General features: G+C 38.2%; 1 protein-coding gene across 1 annotated transcript; it reads right to left on the bottom strand.

Annotated features, from left to right (window-relative positions):
* Positions 1 to 1216: 1216 nt before the first annotated feature.
* Positions 1217 to 13849, bottom strand: LOC108412189 (NACHT, LRR and PYD domains-containing protein 3-like). Its single transcript, XM_017684119.2, has 12 exons — positions 13569 to 13849; positions 12421 to 12489; positions 8965 to 10759; positions 7792 to 7965; positions 6680 to 6856; positions 5922 to 6095; positions 5498 to 5671; positions 4299 to 4472; positions 2951 to 3124; positions 2585 to 2758; positions 2188 to 2361; positions 1217 to 1479 (listed from the first exon to the last, which is right to left on the bottom strand). Exons 1-12 carry the CDS (start codon positions 13726 to 13728, stop codon positions 1473 to 1475), a joined length of 3426 nt encoding a protein of 1141 aa, XP_017539608.1. The 5' UTR covers positions 13729 to 13849; the 3' UTR covers positions 1217 to 1472.
* Between the last annotated feature and the right edge of the window lie 4138 nt (positions 13850 to 17987).

Raw genomic sequence — 17987 nt, 5'->3', positions numbered from 1 at the left:
GTTGTATGAAAGTCAAAGAATCAGTAATTAAGCATTACAATTAAACATTTGGATATATTTTATTAAATACTATGACACATGAACTAAATTACATTTTAAAACAAAAACATTCGAATCCTCACCTGTGTATGAATATATTATAAAAGCATAAAAAAAACAAAGAGCAACTTCTTTTCTGACTCTCCAGGTTTGAGCTCCAGATTCAGTTCCCTCAGATGTGACAGGAGTGGAACAGGTGGATGATTGAGTTTTGTTTTTCTTCCATTGAAATAGCTTGAGTAGAGAACTTGAAATGTCTGGTCTATCAAACATCTTCTTCAGATGACTGATGACTGAATACACTTCATTTGTCCCTGAGAGTCAAGTGAATAACAACACTGAGTACAACCAGATTAATGTGGAAAAGGCTGCTGCTGTACCATTCCTTGGCAGTCACTGAAAATCTTTGAATGGAAAATGTCCATTTCTCCACGTATAGAGACAGTGCAGCACCTGACAGCACCCGAATCACATTCCATATAGAAGCAACCCAGACTCAAGCAAAGGTATCTTTAAGCTCAGCTAATCCTCCTGGGTCAGATATGATCCTGGGTGACCTCTATGGACTAGCAGAGGAACAGGAAGACAGAGGTTTCTATTGGACAACTGGAGAATTTCCTCTCCCAGCCATGTCCAGTGTAAATTGGAGCCTATTGCATCCACCCATCTACTTCTCACTGATTTCAAGTGAAACTGGATATAGAACATCATGTGTCCAAAGTTTCAGTTCCTGAAAGACAAAACTTCCCACAGATTGCATTCACTTTCCTACTAATCTAGTTTATATATTAAATAATATGTACAAATATTTTGTAAAAACACAATTTCCCTGCCTTTTTCTGAGTAAACAACTGCCCACATGTCTGGCTGGATGCTGAAGGATGACTGACTGTTGAGCCCTCCTGTTACCCGCCTCAGACCAGCTGCCCCAGCTACCGCCACCTGCCTTGGACTAGCTGCCCACCCTACATTGAAGTTTTCATAGACTCCCAGCTATTACTACTACTAATACTACTGCTATTAATATTAGTAGAATAATAACTTTGTAGGTAGTTTGACCAGAGGAGGATGGGTCCCCCCTGTGAGCCTTGGTTCCTCCCAAGGTTTCCTCCTCAGCTCTGAGGGAGGTTCTCCTTGCCACTGTTGCCCCTGGCTTGCTCACCTGGGGGTTTTTACATTCGTGTTAAAACTTTGTCCTTTCTGGAATTCTGTGAAGCTGCTTTGTGACAACATCCGTTGTAAAAAGCACCACAAATAAATTTAACTGATACATCCATCCATCCATTCGCAGAAATAACGGATTAATGGACAATGTACAGATTTGAGCAATGAGAATAAAAACACATGTAAGCGTGTAAAATCATGCATTGTGATCGTATGGGGGGTTCTCTCCTCATAATCAGCGGTGTGAGAGGGGTCTTCTGTGTAGGATTTCAGAAGCTGTAAGACAGAAAACGGTAGAATTATTGAATATTACATCTGTAAAATACATAGTTATTCTGCATTTAGATTCACACATATATACACATACATGCATACATACATATATATATATAATTCATCTAATGAGTGAAGATGCGTGATTAGCCTAAACTGTTACAGCACCTTCCCAAAAAACAACTTAAATAGAAGTTCAAACTAATGCGTTCAAAAACTACTTAAGCACTTAGTAACTCTTAGACAAGCAGTGGAAAATTTTAGTACATCCAGCATCTTTCAGTGTAGAAAATGACGTGCTACTTTCTAATCTTTTTTTTTTTTGATATTTTTGGTATAAAATACGATGGTAAAACACCAAAGTTAGAGGTGTAAACAGTTAAATAAGCCAGGAGCTGTACCGACACAGCAGAATGAACTTGAACCCAAAAAAGAGAAGTAGGTAGTAAATATTAATGACTAAAATGAAGTGGAGTAAAAAGAGAACTAAAATTTAAAACATTTTATTCTCTGAAAAGTCCATCAAAGTTTACTTGAGTATATGCTATGTATTATGTAACCTTGATTATTAAATATGAATTTATGTATGCATTGTGTGAACAAAAAATGAATGAATCATATATATAATATTTATGACTATATGATGGTGGCCTCCTGTGAAGCATGTATGTGTGTGTGTGTGTGTGTATAGACAGTAAGTGAGTAACTCACTGCAGTTTCTGTAGTTTACAGTGTGGGTTCTCCAGTAGTTGAGACAGCAGCTTCTTTTCTGACTCTCTTGCGTTACTGAGCCCAAGATTCAGTTCCTGCAGATGTGATGGGTTTGATTTCAAAGCTTTGGCCAGAGCAGCACAGCCTTCACTTGTAATACTGCAGTTATACAGCCTGTAGAGCAGAGAAGAAAAGAAACAGCTTTTTTCATGCTTACAGATACAAAATTATTAGACACAAGCAATATACCCCCATAGCATGCAGCATGCAGAAGAACTAACTAGAATATTATAAACATTACCTCCCTGCATCACATACAAACACACAGGACAGTTGTTATGACAAAGCAAATAAAACCAATGATTATACATCAACTTTGAGAAGGTGATGATCTCACCCGAGTTTCTCCAGTTTACAATGTGGGTTCTCCAGTCCAACAGAAAGCAGGTTCACTCCTGAATCCTGCAGTTCATTGTTACTTAAGTCCAGCTCTCTCAATCCTGAGGAGCTTGAGAGGAAAGCTGAGGCTAGAGCTGCACAACTTTTCTCTGTGAGATTACAACCCCACAGCCTGGCAGAGAAATGATGCTCATATCAGAAAACTGATCCATCACAAACAATTGTGTACATAGTGTGTGCTAATAGCTCCTCTTTGGGGCAATACTCGAGCAGTTATGAGTAAATGAGTGATTTTCAAAGCCAGGTTTACATGTTACATGTTACATGTGTGTGTGTGTGAGCAGAGAGTAGGTCAGTAACTCACTGTAGTTTCTCCAGTTTACACTGTGGCTCCTCCAGTAGATCTGAAAGTTCCTTCACTCCTGAATCTCCTGGTTTATTGAGGCTCAGATTAAGCTCTCTCAGATATGAAGGGTTTGATTTCAGAGCTTTAATCAGAGCAGCACAACCTTCCTCTGGAATACCACACCATTCCAGTCTGCAGAGAGAAGAAAAACTCTTACAGCTCAACACAAACGCATCAAAATAAAAAGAAACGCAGTACAAAAGCAACATTCTGTGGCTCACAAAGCACTGAATTTGTTGATGAGCTGGATTAGGTATATGGAAGCAGGGAATAGTTGAAATCATGGCATGCTGTAGGTCCCTAGGATTCTGATTATTGTCAATATAGGTAATCACATTATTTGGTTAACCCCTGGGAAGAATATATTACCATATATGATACGATATTATGATATCATAGAAACATGAGATTGTACTGATAATACAGAAACACAGCAACTAGTGTGAAATGAATGCTATTAAATTATGAGCTAAAGGATTATTTTAAGGCAGTAGTACTGCTGCTAACAAATTAAAAAAGAAGGAAGAGAATAAAATGCCCCTACAAATGAGCTAATGAGCTAACACTAGAGCTAACTAGTGCAGCATTAGATGTTGCAGAGGACTCTGCAGAATTCATATTGGGGGCAACATCATGTATTGCTTTAGATGTGAGGAGGACTTTTTGTATTATGATTGGCCATGCTGTTGTAACACATGCAGAATGTTGCTTGGTGTTGACCTTGAAATAAGTATGTACATACTCATGGGCTCTAAATACACTACTGTAACATGACAGACCTTTTTGAACTTTATCATGGTTACAATGTGGATAGTTCTTTTTTTCTTTGGCCAAAATAACACTGTCTAATAACAATGTCTTTCTACTTTTTATTTGAACAATGTTCCAGTGATTGTTGAACATTGTTATTAAAATGATGGGTTTTGTCAAATTGGGGAGCTATGACCTAGCTTTGCTTACAATGTACTAGGGTTAGGGTTAGGGTTAGGGTTAGGGTTCCTGGATTCTCCTTTAATACCCAAGTATGAATGAATTTAAGATGTTTTATTGCATTTAACAATGCCAAGCCTTAATTGATCTAGGAATGCATCTAAAAACTATAAATATTAATAGATAGAACATTAAATATCTTACATTAATTTAGTTTTAGTTTCAAAACAGGTCAAAGTGTGTTTACAAATCACAGCATTCTACATACCATTCCAACTTGAATTGTAGTTTATACAATGCAGTGTCTAAAGCAAATGACTAGAATAGAGCTAATTACTCTTTGTGTGTGAGTAGAGACAGTAAGTCAGTAACTCACTGTAGTTTCTCCAATTTACAGTGTGGATGTTTAAGTAGATTAGAGAGCTCCTTTACTCCTGACTCCCCTGGTTTAGTGTGGTTTAAATACAGCTCTGTAAGATGTGAGGGGTTTGATTTCAGAGCTTTAACCAGATCAGCAAAGCCTTCTTCTGTAATACTGCAGCCAGATAACCTAGAGAGACATACACACAAATATACAGCTTAACCAAAGATTTGGACCTGCCCTTAGATATTCATTAGGCAATATCTGTTAGCAGTGTTAAAAACAGCTCAAAATGTATATTTTACTTTAGGATTTCACAAGCTCTTATTTGACATTTTGTCGTTTGTCTAAATTTAATGAGTCACAACTGTAAAAACATTAAGTACAAGTTTTTCCTTTCTTGGAGATTTTTCTGAGAAGATAAGAATAAAAGTACAGAAACTCCACAAATACATGTGGTTTAGCATCAGTGTTGGGGATTGCAGTGCCATGTGCTATAGGGAGTTTGCTAGGTGGGGCTGCCTAACACTTGAGTAACTTTGCATTGAGATCTCTTGCACCACTAACTGGATGAGCATTAGCTGTGTGGATTCCACAAATGCTCACTGCCATTTTCTTTCTCTGTCCCTGCCCACAGTGAATTCATCCAATGCTGAATGGACCCAGAACTGTACACTCAAGAACCTGTCTCAGCCAACTCCCCCACCCTCTTCTGCCAATGCACTCCCACCATGTTCTACAGGAGGTTGTTAGATGTTTAATCATTATTTGATTAAGCTAGAGTAGTAATCATAATTTAAATTCCAATTCATCGGAAGCTTCAGTTTTCAATTCTTTTTGCATTATATCTTATGTACTCAGAAATATCTCCTGAAAACCAGTATGTATTTATGTGCTATTTTGACTGGAAATAAAATCAATCAAGGATAGCCTCTGACTTTTGCAAATTTGGGCAAATGCTTCATCTTCATTTTCCATGTAAAAAGTTTTTTTTTTGTACTTCAACTAGTCTCAACCGCAGATGCTCTTTTCCAAGAGTAACACAGATCATTTGAATGTGAAAATATCATATTGTTCTTCTCTGCATTGCATCTACACATCCTTTTAAACTCAAATGCACAGATAATGGCACAAGTGAAATGAAAGTTTTTTTTACATCATTTTAGTTTAATTTGCATGTATGTGTGTATAGAGAAAATAAGTCAGAAACTGACAGTAGTTTCTGCATTTTGCAATGTGGATCCTCCAGCAGATCAGAGAGCTTCTTCACTCCTGAATTTCTGAGTTTATTCCAGTTCAGATTCAGTTCACTCAGGTGTGGGGTGTTTGATTTTAGAGCTTCAACCAGATCCGCACAGCCTTTCTCTGTAATATTACAGTCATACAGCCTGCAAAGAGAAGTTAACTGGTTAAAACTTTCTTTGTTCCATTGAAATATGGAGCTTCACTTGTTTCACAAGTTCTTATTGGTAATTGTCTGTTTATGTAACTCTGTATACTGTTTGCATTGTATGTCTAATTTTATAAAAACAATATCTTAAAATCTGTTTCTTTTTAAAAGCAATTTCAAGCAACAATCACATTACACTATGGACACATAGCTATAGTGTAAAAAGATACAGTATGTTAGTGACTCACTGTAGTTTCTCTAGTTTACAGCATGGATCCTCCAGTAGATCAGAGAGCTCCTTCACTGCTGAATCTCCTGGTTTACTGTTATTCAAATTTAGTTCTCGCAGATGAGAGAGGTTTGTTTTTAAAGCTTTAACCAGATCAGCCCAGGCTTCTTCTGTAATACTGCAGTCAGACAGCCTGCAAAGAGACGAAATCTCAATCTCATAATATGAGTTCCAAAGCTGTTCTTTGTGCCACTTCCCTCTATATGTGTTTGCAGTGTCTCAAATAAGCTGTGAATACACTTCATTTTATTGGGGTTTGGTCAGGGGACAGGGATGAAAATGCCAAAAATTAGATTTTTTGGTCGCTGAAACATTTTTGCATGGACAAAAATGTACAGACAAGACATATGAATAACTGTCCTATAAGAAGATCCAGCCACAATGCAGATTTTGCTTTTTCACAGAGGCAGCCAAATATATGTAACCGAACATGGTTTTCAGGGACTTTGGAGAAAAAAAACAAGACCAATACTCCACCACACTGAAAAGTGGGATCCTTTCTGTATAACCCTTCTTCTTTTTTGTGCTAAACCTGTCTTGAGTTTTTGTTGACAATGTTTTATTTCTATCTCTGCTGACTAAAAAACCCAATTCCAAGCTCTTAGGTGGAAACTATTATGTGGAAAGATGGCATCAAATTGTGGTTTTGAAGACTAAATGACCCGAACATGCTACCATTGTCTGCAAATGTGTGTGTGTAAAGAGACAGTAACTCACTGCAGTATCTCCAGTTTACAGTGTGAACCCTTCAGTAGATCAGAAAGCTCCTTCACTCCTGCATCTCCTGGTTTGAGGTCATTCAGACTCAGCTCTTTCAGTTGCAAGAAAGGGTTTGATTTCAGAGCTTTAAACAGACAAGCACAGCCATCCTCAGTAATACTGCAGCTACACAACCTACAAAGAGAAGGAGAAAACTCCTCAGAATTTCTCAGCACCCACTATGCAAACCTACCATTATACATATTTCTCTTGCACACAAACATATACATATACATTTGTGGTCACAAATGTGATGTTTGGATGGCTTACTACCACAATGTGCTACCAGAAATACCCTGTAGAGAAGTGTAACTGTTTTTTTTTGTTTGTTTATTGTGTACTACCATATTATGGCATGAACTAGTATATTGAATGACACAGGTGTTATATTATTTTTTTACTATTGTTTTTAATACACAACTATTGTGTATTTCTACTTATTCGGTGTATTTAATATATATATTATTTAATTCTTATGTGTTCTATTTTCTTCTAAGATTATATGAGGTGAATGGAGGAACAGCAAAGTAAGAATTTCATTGTACATTGTAACTGCCTGTTTCTGCTGTGCATATGACAGTAAAACTCTTGAACCTGAACTTGAGGAGCTGTTTGGCTTTCTGGATGTGTCATGCTGCATCCGATATTCACAATAGTTCACCTTGATATTCCAAAGATTATATTGATGAAAGTAAATATAAAGCAGCCTCTGAATTTTTGGAATTTTTTTATCTTAATTGATCTTCACTTCAGATACTTTTCATTTTGTGGTGCTATGTTTTGACTCTTACTGAGAGTAGTTAATTTTGTAAAACGATACATTTTGTTAGCCTATATATAAATATATGCCACAGATTCTACATTCTCCTGAATGGAATAACAAATACAACACGTTTGACATTTCATAAGCTCTGTTTTGTGGTAATTTATTCCTTGTAGGGCTGCAGCAATGTTTAACAGTGTGTGTGAGAGAAATCTGAAGAATGGTAATGGAATGTGTGAATGTCTATGTAAATATGTGTGTGTATGTGTTTGCAATCTACATTCAGATGAGAAAGTGATCATTTCACCTCAGTGTTTTCAATTTACAGCGTGGTTTCTTCAGTCCAACAGAGAGCAACTTCACTCCTGAATCCGGTAGTTTATTGTTACTGAGGTCCAGTTCTCTCAAGGTTGAGGACTTTGAGCAGAGAGCTAAGGCGAGAGCTGCACAGCTTTTCTCTGTGAGATCATAATGATGCAGCCTGGGAGAAAAGACATCAGAAAGCCACAGTCTCACACAAACATCCAAAGCTAAACAAAAAAGTGGGGTACATTTGGATGCGGCGTCTCTTCACAGATGTGTTTGGGTCTTATTGCAGGAGAACAGGGAGATAAACTAAAGTCATGTGGTAGGAAATTCTTCTCTCAATCTGGCATTTATTAATAAAATACATACTCAAAGGAAAACACAGCCTCTGTTTTTGACAAACAAAAAATAAGGTTTCTTATTGATTTCGTGTGTAAAGAGTTTTCAGCAAGGTTCTGGTCACTGATGTTTTTCGGCAGTATTTCTATTACTGGGAGTGACCTTTGCTTCTAAATACATTTAACATTCTGGCATTTTCATCAATAAAAATGTCACCAGTAAAATATGTGCTCTGTGGCTGCCCCAAACACTGTAAATGGGAGAAAAAACAAATAATCTGGACCCATCAAATATAGCCATACCCATAACAAGCTGCAAACCAACATTGTGATAAGAGCCCAAGCTATTTAGTTCTCCTATGAAATTACTGCAAGGCTGCCAATGATGCTGTTATTTATGTAGGCTTATAGCAAAACAACAATAAAAATACATACATTGAAAAGAACATGGAGGCAAGAGTGAATATAGGTATGGCTTTTCAGTGACGACCTTGCTAAGTTGGCTCTAGGATTGCAGAGGGTCAAACTATAGCTAATGTTATGTAACTAGCAGCTATTGTATTAGCTTCCAACCATGTTAGCACTTCTATTGTTGAGGCAGCCACATGCCTACATTTAGAATCTGAGGCATATGCACAGGGTGATGCTATATAAATATATTTGTTTGAGTTTTATTGTCAGTTATTGTCAAGTACATTCTGCAAAATGACTGATACCAACTAATGCCCATGGAATGTATTACTATATATATATATATATATATATATATATATATATATATATATATATATATATATAAACAGTGCACTGAAACCTTTATAAATGAAAATACTTACACACACTTTCTGGACGCTTTGACCACTGGCAGGAGTCTCAGGAGACATTCCTCTGATAAGTCATATTTGCTTAGATCAAACTCAACCAGCTCCTCTTCTGAGTTCAGTAAGACAAACACCAGAGCTGACCACTGAGCAGGAGAGAGTTTAGCTCCACATAGACGATCATCACCTCTTCTGTTTAAGTATTTTTGTACTTCCTTCACTAGAGAATGATCATTCAGTTCATTCAGACAGTGGAACAGATTGATGGATTTCTCTGGAGCAGGATTCTCCATGAGCTTCTTTTTGATATAGCTGACTATTTGCTCTTTTCTGTACGAGCTGTTTTCTTTTTGTGGCAGTAGGCCTCGTAAGAGAGTCTGATTGGACTCCAACGAAAGGCCTAGAAGGAAGCGGAGGAAAAGGTCCAGGTGTCCATTCTTACTATGTAAAGCCTTGTCTACTGCACAGTTGAGGAAGTCAGAAATTCGTGACTTTTTGAAGAAAGCAAAACGTCCAGTTGCTCGCTCCAGCACATTTCTGTGCTCAGAGATGAATGTAAGAAATGCATATAAAGCTGCAAGAAACTCCTGAAAGCTCAGATGAACAAAGCTGAACACCTTGCCCAGGTGCAGCCCAAACTCCTCTCTGAAGATCTGGGTGCAAACTCCTGAGTATATATACACTTCTCTGACATCAATGCCACACTCTCTCAGGTCGTCCTCATAGAAGATCACATTGCCATTTTCTAGCTGTTGGAAAGCCAGTTTTCCCAGAGCAAGAATAATCTTACTAGAATGGTGAGGATCAGTGTCACTGATTCTTCTGTATTTCTGGCTGCTGTGTTTAATCTGGAAGTTGAGGAAAAATGTGAACATTTGAGTCAGAGTCTTGGGGATATCTCCACTTTTTGTTTCACTCAACATCTTCTCCAGAACAGTGGCTGAAATCCAGCAAAAGACTGGTATGTGGCACATGATGTAGAGGCTTCTTGATGACTTTATGTGTGTAATGATCTTTTCAGCAAGGCTCTCATCACTGATTCTTTTCCTGAAGTATTCCTCTTTCTGAGGGTCACTGAACCCTCGTATCTCTGTTACCTGATTAATATACTGAAGAAGGATCTGATTGGCTGCTGCTGGTCGAGTGGTAATCCAGAGAAGAGAAGAACTGAGCAGCTTTCCCCTTATGAGGTTTGTCAGTAGCACATCTACCGAGGCCGATTCTGTTACATCAGATAAAATCACATTTTTCTTGAAATCCAGAGAAAGTCGATATTCATCCAGACCATCTAAGATGAACATGACTTTATAGTCAGCACAATTTATTAAGTCTATTAACTGAAATTGTTTGGTTTGTGGAAAAAAGAGGTGAAGAAGATCTATCAGACTGAGTTTTTTGCCCTTTATCAAATTCAGCTCTCTAAAAGCAAGAGGAAATATGAAGAGAACATCCTGATTTGCTTTTCCTTCAACCCAGTCCAGAATGAACTTCTGCACAGAGATTGTTTTTCCAATTCCAGCAACTCCTCTTGTGAGCACAGTTCTGATGGGTTTGTCTTTTCCTGAGAAGATGTTGAAGATGTCATTGCATTTAATCGTTTTTTCCTGTGTTGTTTGTCTCCTGGATGTTTCAATCTGTCTCACCTCATGTTCACTATTGACTTCTCCGCTCCCACCCTCTGTGATGTAGAGCTCTGTGTAAATCTTATTCAGAAGTGTTGAGGCTCCACTTTGTGACACTCCTTCGTTAATATGTTGAAATTTCTTCTCAAGTTCAGATTTATGTGATAGTTTACACAGAGTAATGTAGTCTGGTAAGAAGAGACCAACAAGAGTAAAAATTACATTTGGTAGCATTCAAAGTTTCCATTTGCCAGATAATTTACGTCAAACTGCCTTTTTATTTTTCTGTGATCTCTAGAATCTCCACAACAAAATCACTAGACGAATTATTCTTAGATTCATATAAAAATAATTTTAAAATTAAGCCAGTTTTTTGGTTGTTACAAAATCTTAAAACATTGAATATTAGACATCATTAATCACTGTGCCACTGTAGTGCATCCAGAGAATCTGAAACGAAAAAAATCAAATTGACGCATTTTCTACTTACCTCAAATGCAGTCAATCAGCCAAGACTTGTTTAATGTTCAGTGTCATGTTTGCTTTAAATTACTTTTTTTTTTTTATTATTACTGTTTCTGCTTTCAAAGTCTGAGAGGCTGGTGCGCTGGAGCATCATATGTATGTTAGGAGAGTAATACCTAAGTCTTGTTTACTGTGAGCAAGTTAGAAGTTGCATATCAAATAGCAATCAAAGTATGAAAATGAAGTGTTGTGTTCCATCTTGTATAAACAGAGCAAGTAAACCTGTAGAGTCTGGTACATTACCACCAATTACCCTACACTGCATCAGTGCTCTGAATTCTCTTTGGTCTTCTTATGCAGAATGATAACAAAGGCTACATTTGCACAGCAGGTAAAAGTGGCCCGAATCTGATTTTGTCACCAAATCAGATTTTTTTGTTTAGCTGTTTACATTATCTTTTAAATATGATCTGTATGTGACATCAGTCTAAAACGATTGCATTCCTAAACCGACCCGCATGCACAAAGCATTGCTGCAGATCGGACCCAGATCGGATTTCAGTACCACGTATGAAAGCGTCTCGAATCGGAATGGAAAATGTTCACACTGACGCTCAGATGACACATCGGTGAGGAAAAAGATTCGATATGGGCCACTTTTACCACTTTTAAATTGTGCAAAAGGAAGAAGTGAATGTAGTTATCCCAAATGGCTTCCCCTTCTCTTAGCTAGTTTTAACTGTCTAGAATCATACTGTGTTCGAAACCACATCGACTTATCTGTGTGACCTGGATTTTGACCTGAATGTAGTTTGTGCTTTTTATGCATGTTTTTACAGAAATTGTTTGGGTGACCCCTGACTTGCAGTCTTTGTTAGCAACATTAGCCCAACAACTGCTGTTCTGAACTAAAAAGCAAAGTTGGACACCAAAAGACACCATCTTGGCTGATCGACTACACTTTGATGAGGGGAAAATCATATAAATTTGATTTATTTGGCCAAATTGTTCTTTTAAAGCTGTGAAGGGTTGGACAGGCGAGTGAAGCTGAATGCAAAGCGAGTAGAGATATAAACCACAGGAGAATCCAAGAACTAAACAAAACATAGATAAAAACTAGGATAGAAACAAAAGGAAAACAAGTAGTATAAAAAACAAGGAGTAAAAGAGTAAAAACAATGTTATGCATGAAACAAAGAACTTGCTTTAGTAATAGCTGGGGGTAATGATTAAAGGGTGGAGCTCTCAGCAACACACAGGAGAAGGAGAGATGCATTCACTCTTGGTATAGTTTAGGTGTAATGCAGTGTGCTCCAGAGAAAAAAAACAGCATGTTGCAGTGAATAACCATGAATATCCTGTGATAATTACACACAGCTAGTACCTTCAGTGAGTGAAGAAGCATCAGGAGGGCCTCCATTATGAACTGTGCTAAAACTGGAAGCATTCTGACCTGGAGGGAAGATAAATGGAAAATCAGAGCTTTCTCATATGGGGGATTCACCACTGTGTTTTCCAATGCAGTGCACTAAAATTGCCCCACCACAGACTGCAAAATATTCACTCTGTGGTCTCCAAAACGTCTCTTTAACGTCTTCATTTGTGAAAACAACAACTTCCTCAGTGCAATCTGGAAGGCTTGCATAGGAAATACCCCAGCAGACTAAAGGGACATATTTACATGTGAGCGTGCAGAGTGAGATACACCTACTATAAAAAGCAGCTTCCAGTATTTGAAAACTACACCATTTACCAATAACAGCTAAATGTACCACAGAGTGAACACGAGAAGTGTCGCCTACTACAATTTACCACAAAACGAGGAAAGTTACAATGGTTGAAAAATCCAGAGGTGCACCTTAAGACTGATTCTGATTTGAAAACTATCAACATTTCAGTCAAGAACACTAGCTATTATCTATAAGAATCCCTGAAAGACCTTCTGAGACAACAGTTACCAGTTTTTGGAAACAAAGGCGTGAGTAAAAGCTGGAGTGATATTTTTGCAGTTATGCATGCCATTTAATGTGCAATAGACACTATGCAAAAACCAATATATAAATATAAATATGCAAAAGTTTGAGTGCCCAAGGATTTCATGTTTTGTTAATTTTTAGTAATAATAAGGTAACATTCTCTATAAAGAACAGATTTCTGCACATTTCAATGCAGGACTACTGTTTATTTCCTGAAGTTAACATGCAAGTTTAACATGCAAATTTAAAATGCAAGCTGTAAAAAAAAGTGTGAAAAAGTTCTGGCACGTTTTATATTTCAAGTTTAACTTTTTTCCAATACGTTAAACTCAGCTAGTAGACAGAAATGAAATTGCGTTCAAATTGAAAGTGCATTAAATCCCTGTAGAGAATGTGTTGGCTTATTTTCACGTTTAACTGGGGTTTACAACTTTTGCAAAAAAGTATAATTTACACTCATGCATGCAGAAAATGTGAGCTGTGTTCCAGTTTTAAGGTTCAGCTGGACAAACAGATTCATTGACCTGCAAAGGTTTTCTCAGATGACTTCGCTTACCTTCGTATATGTTGTTTATGTTCACCGTCAACGAGCCTTGAACATTGTTTCCATTGATCACAGGAGCACAGACGGTTCCTCCTGTCTGAGCTGTGATGTTGGTCTGGACAGGAATGATGTGATCTGGAGTCTGGACTTCCATCTTCTGATGGAAAGGCATTTGGTCACCAAGCCATGAAGTAAAGTTGGATTGTTGAGACTTCAGGTATCATCTTTCTGATTTTTCTCTAGGCATGATTTATGATGTTATCTTCTCAAAACCAATGCTACTGAGTATTTCACTTTCAATTCAGCAGACTGAGTTTGTTACCGCAGCAGGAAGTGCAGCACTTCCTCCGTCCAAAATGTGCACAAAGGGTAAGCAAAACATGATGTCTTAAGCAAGAACTTCCTTTAAGTTGCTGAATGCAAAAGGATTATTACTTAAAAGAATCAATGAATGCTTACTTTCTTTCGATACTGTTATGTAATACGTTACTATTTTTACTTACTGTGTTTTCATACTCTACATTCTTCACTTACTGTCTTTTTATTTTTTCTACAGCGAATATGTTTTGGTTAACTGTTAATGTGAAAAACTAGAGAGACTGCATCATCAAAGGAAGGTTATTCCATGCTTGTGCCTGGCTAGTGCCCAAATCCTTTGGTTGGTGGAGTAACACTGGCCTTGCTAGTTAAGTACATTTACATTTACGGCATTTGGCTGACGCTCTTATCCAGAGTGACTTACAATTTGATCAGTTTATACAGGCAGGCGAAGGTGGTGTTAGGAGTCTTGCCCAAGGACTTTTATTGGTATAGTGTAGGGTGTTTACCCAGGCGGGGCATTGAACCCCAGTCTACAGCGTAGAAGGCTGAGGTGTTATCCACTACACTAACCAACCACCGTAATGTTAAACATGCTACTGAGAAGGCTTTTTAAGTAACTCACCAACACACTGATTTCTGTGGGATTTGACAGTTATACCATACAACTCAAAAGCAAACTCACAACACATTTGACTACAACTGTTGCGGCAGAGTTTCAAGTGAGTTGCAGCATGCTTTACATTAGGTTCATGTAGGTTTCAAGCAACTAAAACTGCATGAAGGCTTCACCATGTAAAGCCAGCCTCAGGGTTCAAAGGTGGAAGAGGTCCTCTAGTGGAAAGACTATGAATATGAGGTGACCTCTGTACATATTCACAATTTGCAAAACACCCCCTGGTATTTTATTTTTCTTTTTGGGGGGGGTCTTTGCTGGATGGTTTCTCCAGTGTTGTCGGGCTACTAACTCACTTGCCAAAGCAGCACTGATTGGTTCAACAATTTTTCTTCTGGAGATGCTCTTTTCTAATTTGTTAATGTGTTCTTCCACACATTATCTGAGATCTTACACATCTTGTCTTTTGTTTTTGGTTTGAGAAATGAGCAAGAATTCACTCTTTCCAGCGAAGCTTGGGTATTTGGGCAATTTTTTCAGAAGAATAAATATACAGTGGCATCAAGCTTTTCAGAGGTCACCCAGGCAGAGTTACAGACAGGTGACCCAATCTGCTACAGCGCCACCCTAAGGCAGAGCAGTGCTGCAGCTCTCGTTAGTTAAGAACACTAATTACAGATGCTCTGCGATTGTGGGCAAAGCAGCTAAACAACGACCTGTATTTGTGTTTGAGCGTCTAATTTTCCCTAATAGATTGCATAACGTCATGATAAGTTTTTTCAGGGAGGAGGAGGAGGTCTTGGATTCCCCAGGACTCCCTGTATTCAGCACCCTGTTCACAATACAAAAAGATTTGTCTGAGTTAAAAGTGCCTTATTTTTACCACCGTGATGCTCCTAGGAACCAATCACAAACCAATTGAAAGAGGGGTTCACAGTGACTCTGAGTATAGCATTGAACCTCCAACAGTTCAGAGCATTCATCAGGGGTCCCAACAGTCCAAGAACAAGGTCACTAGCATCACCAGATCTCACGCTGTGTGTCTTTTTTTTTGTGGAGGTACGTTAAGGATTCTGTTTATGTGCCACTCCCAACAACACCAGATGATCTCCAACATCGCACTGAGAGAGCCGTGAGTACAGCAACACCCGACATGCTCAATTGAGTATGGGATGAGTTTGGCTATGGTGTTGATGTCGTCAGTACAGCTGGAGGAGGTTCATGCTGAGCACTTGTACAATTACATAATAAACTTTATAGTCACTTAAACCCTTTGCAACTTACTGCATTGTACTGTAATGATTTATGATTGAAATAAATAATTTTGAAACAGGTTCAATCTTTTTGAATCACCCTGTAAATTATTGTGAGGTTTCTCTACAGTTATTACTTTTAACTTATACATTTACATTTATGGCATTTGGCTGACGCTCTTATCCAGAGTGACTTACAATTTGATCATTTATACACAGGTAGGCAAAGGTGGTGTTAGGAGTCTTGCCCTGGTGTGGGATTGAACCCCAGTCTACAGCATAGAAGGCAGAGGTGTTAACCACCAACCAACCAACCAAACTTATATACCTACTGGACACACTGCATCGCACCGTGTCAGAAAAACTTTCTTTTAAATTCTGCTAAATTTATATAAAAAGAGGACAAAAATGAAGTTGAAGTTTCTCTTACCACTTTCTTTGTGGTATACCTTTCTCTGTGATGTAGCTGTGCTTTGCAAGCAGGTATAATAACCTACACTTTTCTCAGTTAACTAAAATATATATTTATAGGTAGTAAAAATTATTTTGTTTTTTACCATAAACAAACATGTTAGGTGGGTTCTGTACGAAATTAAACCAAATTACAGTTCAATTTACTGGACAAGTGGGTCAGACACTGCTGGTTGTCATGCAGGAACACGTGTAATCTAGAGTTGCTCTGTAATTTGTCTTACATCACTGCAGCTCAACTGGAGGGGACTTTCACAATCACATAACACAACTTACAACAAACCACAATAGTACACCTGGTACCACAACTGTACCAGATTCCACAGTGCTCCCCACATCCCCTAATACTGCACAGTAAGTCCATATGTTGCTACATTTGTACTTATTCAGCAGTTATTTATATAACAGAATGCACTTTTGAATAAGTATCACACTTGACTGAGGGACAAGAGTTCCTATTAAGCTCTGAAGCACCTATTTGAAGGCTGTATATTGTAATCGCCATAGAGCACATGCAGTGGATCAGACAAAACACTACACGCTAATCTTTGCATTCTTTTCTTATAGGCTGTAAAACCATCCTCCAAAGATGAACCCAGGCTCTGTATCAGTCTAAGCCATCTCATCCTTAATTTCGCCGAAAGGCAGCTGTACCATGTTGACGCGCAGAATTGCATCAGACTCTGGATACTTTAGTGTAAAACAAAAAGACCTTGACCTGCGAAGGAAATGAACATGTTGCTGTGTCTTATTCAAGGACATAGCCTGTTTTATTTTCTGATTATGAATTTATAATGGAGGTGGATAATCTCCTCAGTCTACTGATAGGAGCATTCTACAGGGAGATTCGCTCGAAAGAGGCCCCGAATATTCTGTAATATCCCTCTCTAGGCTGGAGCAATCTGAACCAAACAATGTGCAATGTGCTCTTCAGGATATGGAGCTATGAACGAGCCAGGACGCCTCTGCATCGGAGCGATGAGGCCTCCGTTGGGAACGTCTGGGTACATGCACCGCGCCTTCGTGGTAGGAACCTATTGGGCCACCAATTCGTTTAAGCGACGTCCGACTGAATTCAGGAGGAAACATGGTGCTTGTGACGTACCCTCAGAAAATTTCATCCATAAGATGGAAGGGACACTGGAAACGACGGGATCACTGATCCCTTCTCATGGCAGAGGCCGTCTGAAAATTTCGCAGGACGCAATCGATGACGTGCAACGTCGTCTGCAGCAATTGCCAACAAAACCTCTGAGATGCCTCGCACAGGAGACTGGGAGGTCTTATTCCACATTATTTTGGTTCCGATTGCTTCATCCTAACGGGAGTTACAACAGAACACTTGGGGCCTCTTTCAAATGATTCTCCCTGTAGTTGAACCTTTCTACTAGCTTAGTAACACCCTGTTGAAAGAGATGAAGGTCATTATTATGCATCAACAGAGTTAATAACATAGAATCCTCAAAATATTTAAAAATGAAATGATTTCTTCCTGAGCTTTACAATAATATGTATACAATGTAAATATAAGCAGAGAACTAAGACATTGTGGTGCTCCAACATTAGTAATAATGGATAATAATGAGGTTTTTTATTTACTTACACTTGCTGTACTCTATTAATAAGGAAATCCTCCTACCAGTAAATAAGACATGGATTAATATCTAATTGAACCATTTTTGACAGTAGAATATCAGGGCGAATGGTGTTAAATGCAGATGAAAAATCCAGAAAAGGTGCTCTAGCATATGAATGAGATTTGTCGAAATGTCT

Source organism: Pygocentrus nattereri, chromosome 9 (assembly GCF_015220715.1).
Source record: "Pygocentrus nattereri isolate fPygNat1 chromosome 9, fPygNat1.pri, whole genome shotgun sequence".
Classification (NCBI taxonomy): Eukaryota; Metazoa; Chordata; class Actinopteri; order Characiformes; family Serrasalmidae; genus Pygocentrus; species Pygocentrus nattereri.
Note: the sequence above shows the minus strand (reverse complement) of the source record. Positions and strands in the feature narration are given on the sequence as shown.

What these genes read in the sequence shown, in the direction of transcription:
- LOC108412189 (XM_017684119.2), bottom strand. Translation starts at nt 13,728, where the DNA reads ATGCCTTTCCATCAGAAGATGGAAGTCCAGACTCCAGATCACATCATT. An exon ending in TGTAAACTAGAGAAACTACA is followed by an intron (nt 5,672 to 5,921) that starts GTGAGTCACTAA and finishes TTCTCTTTGCAG; the next exon opens with GCTGTATGACTGTAATATTA. An exon ending in TGTAAACTGGAGAAACTACA is followed by an intron (nt 2,759 to 2,950) that starts GTGAGTTACTGA and finishes TTTCTCTGCCAG; the next exon opens with GCTGTGGGGTTGTAATCTCA.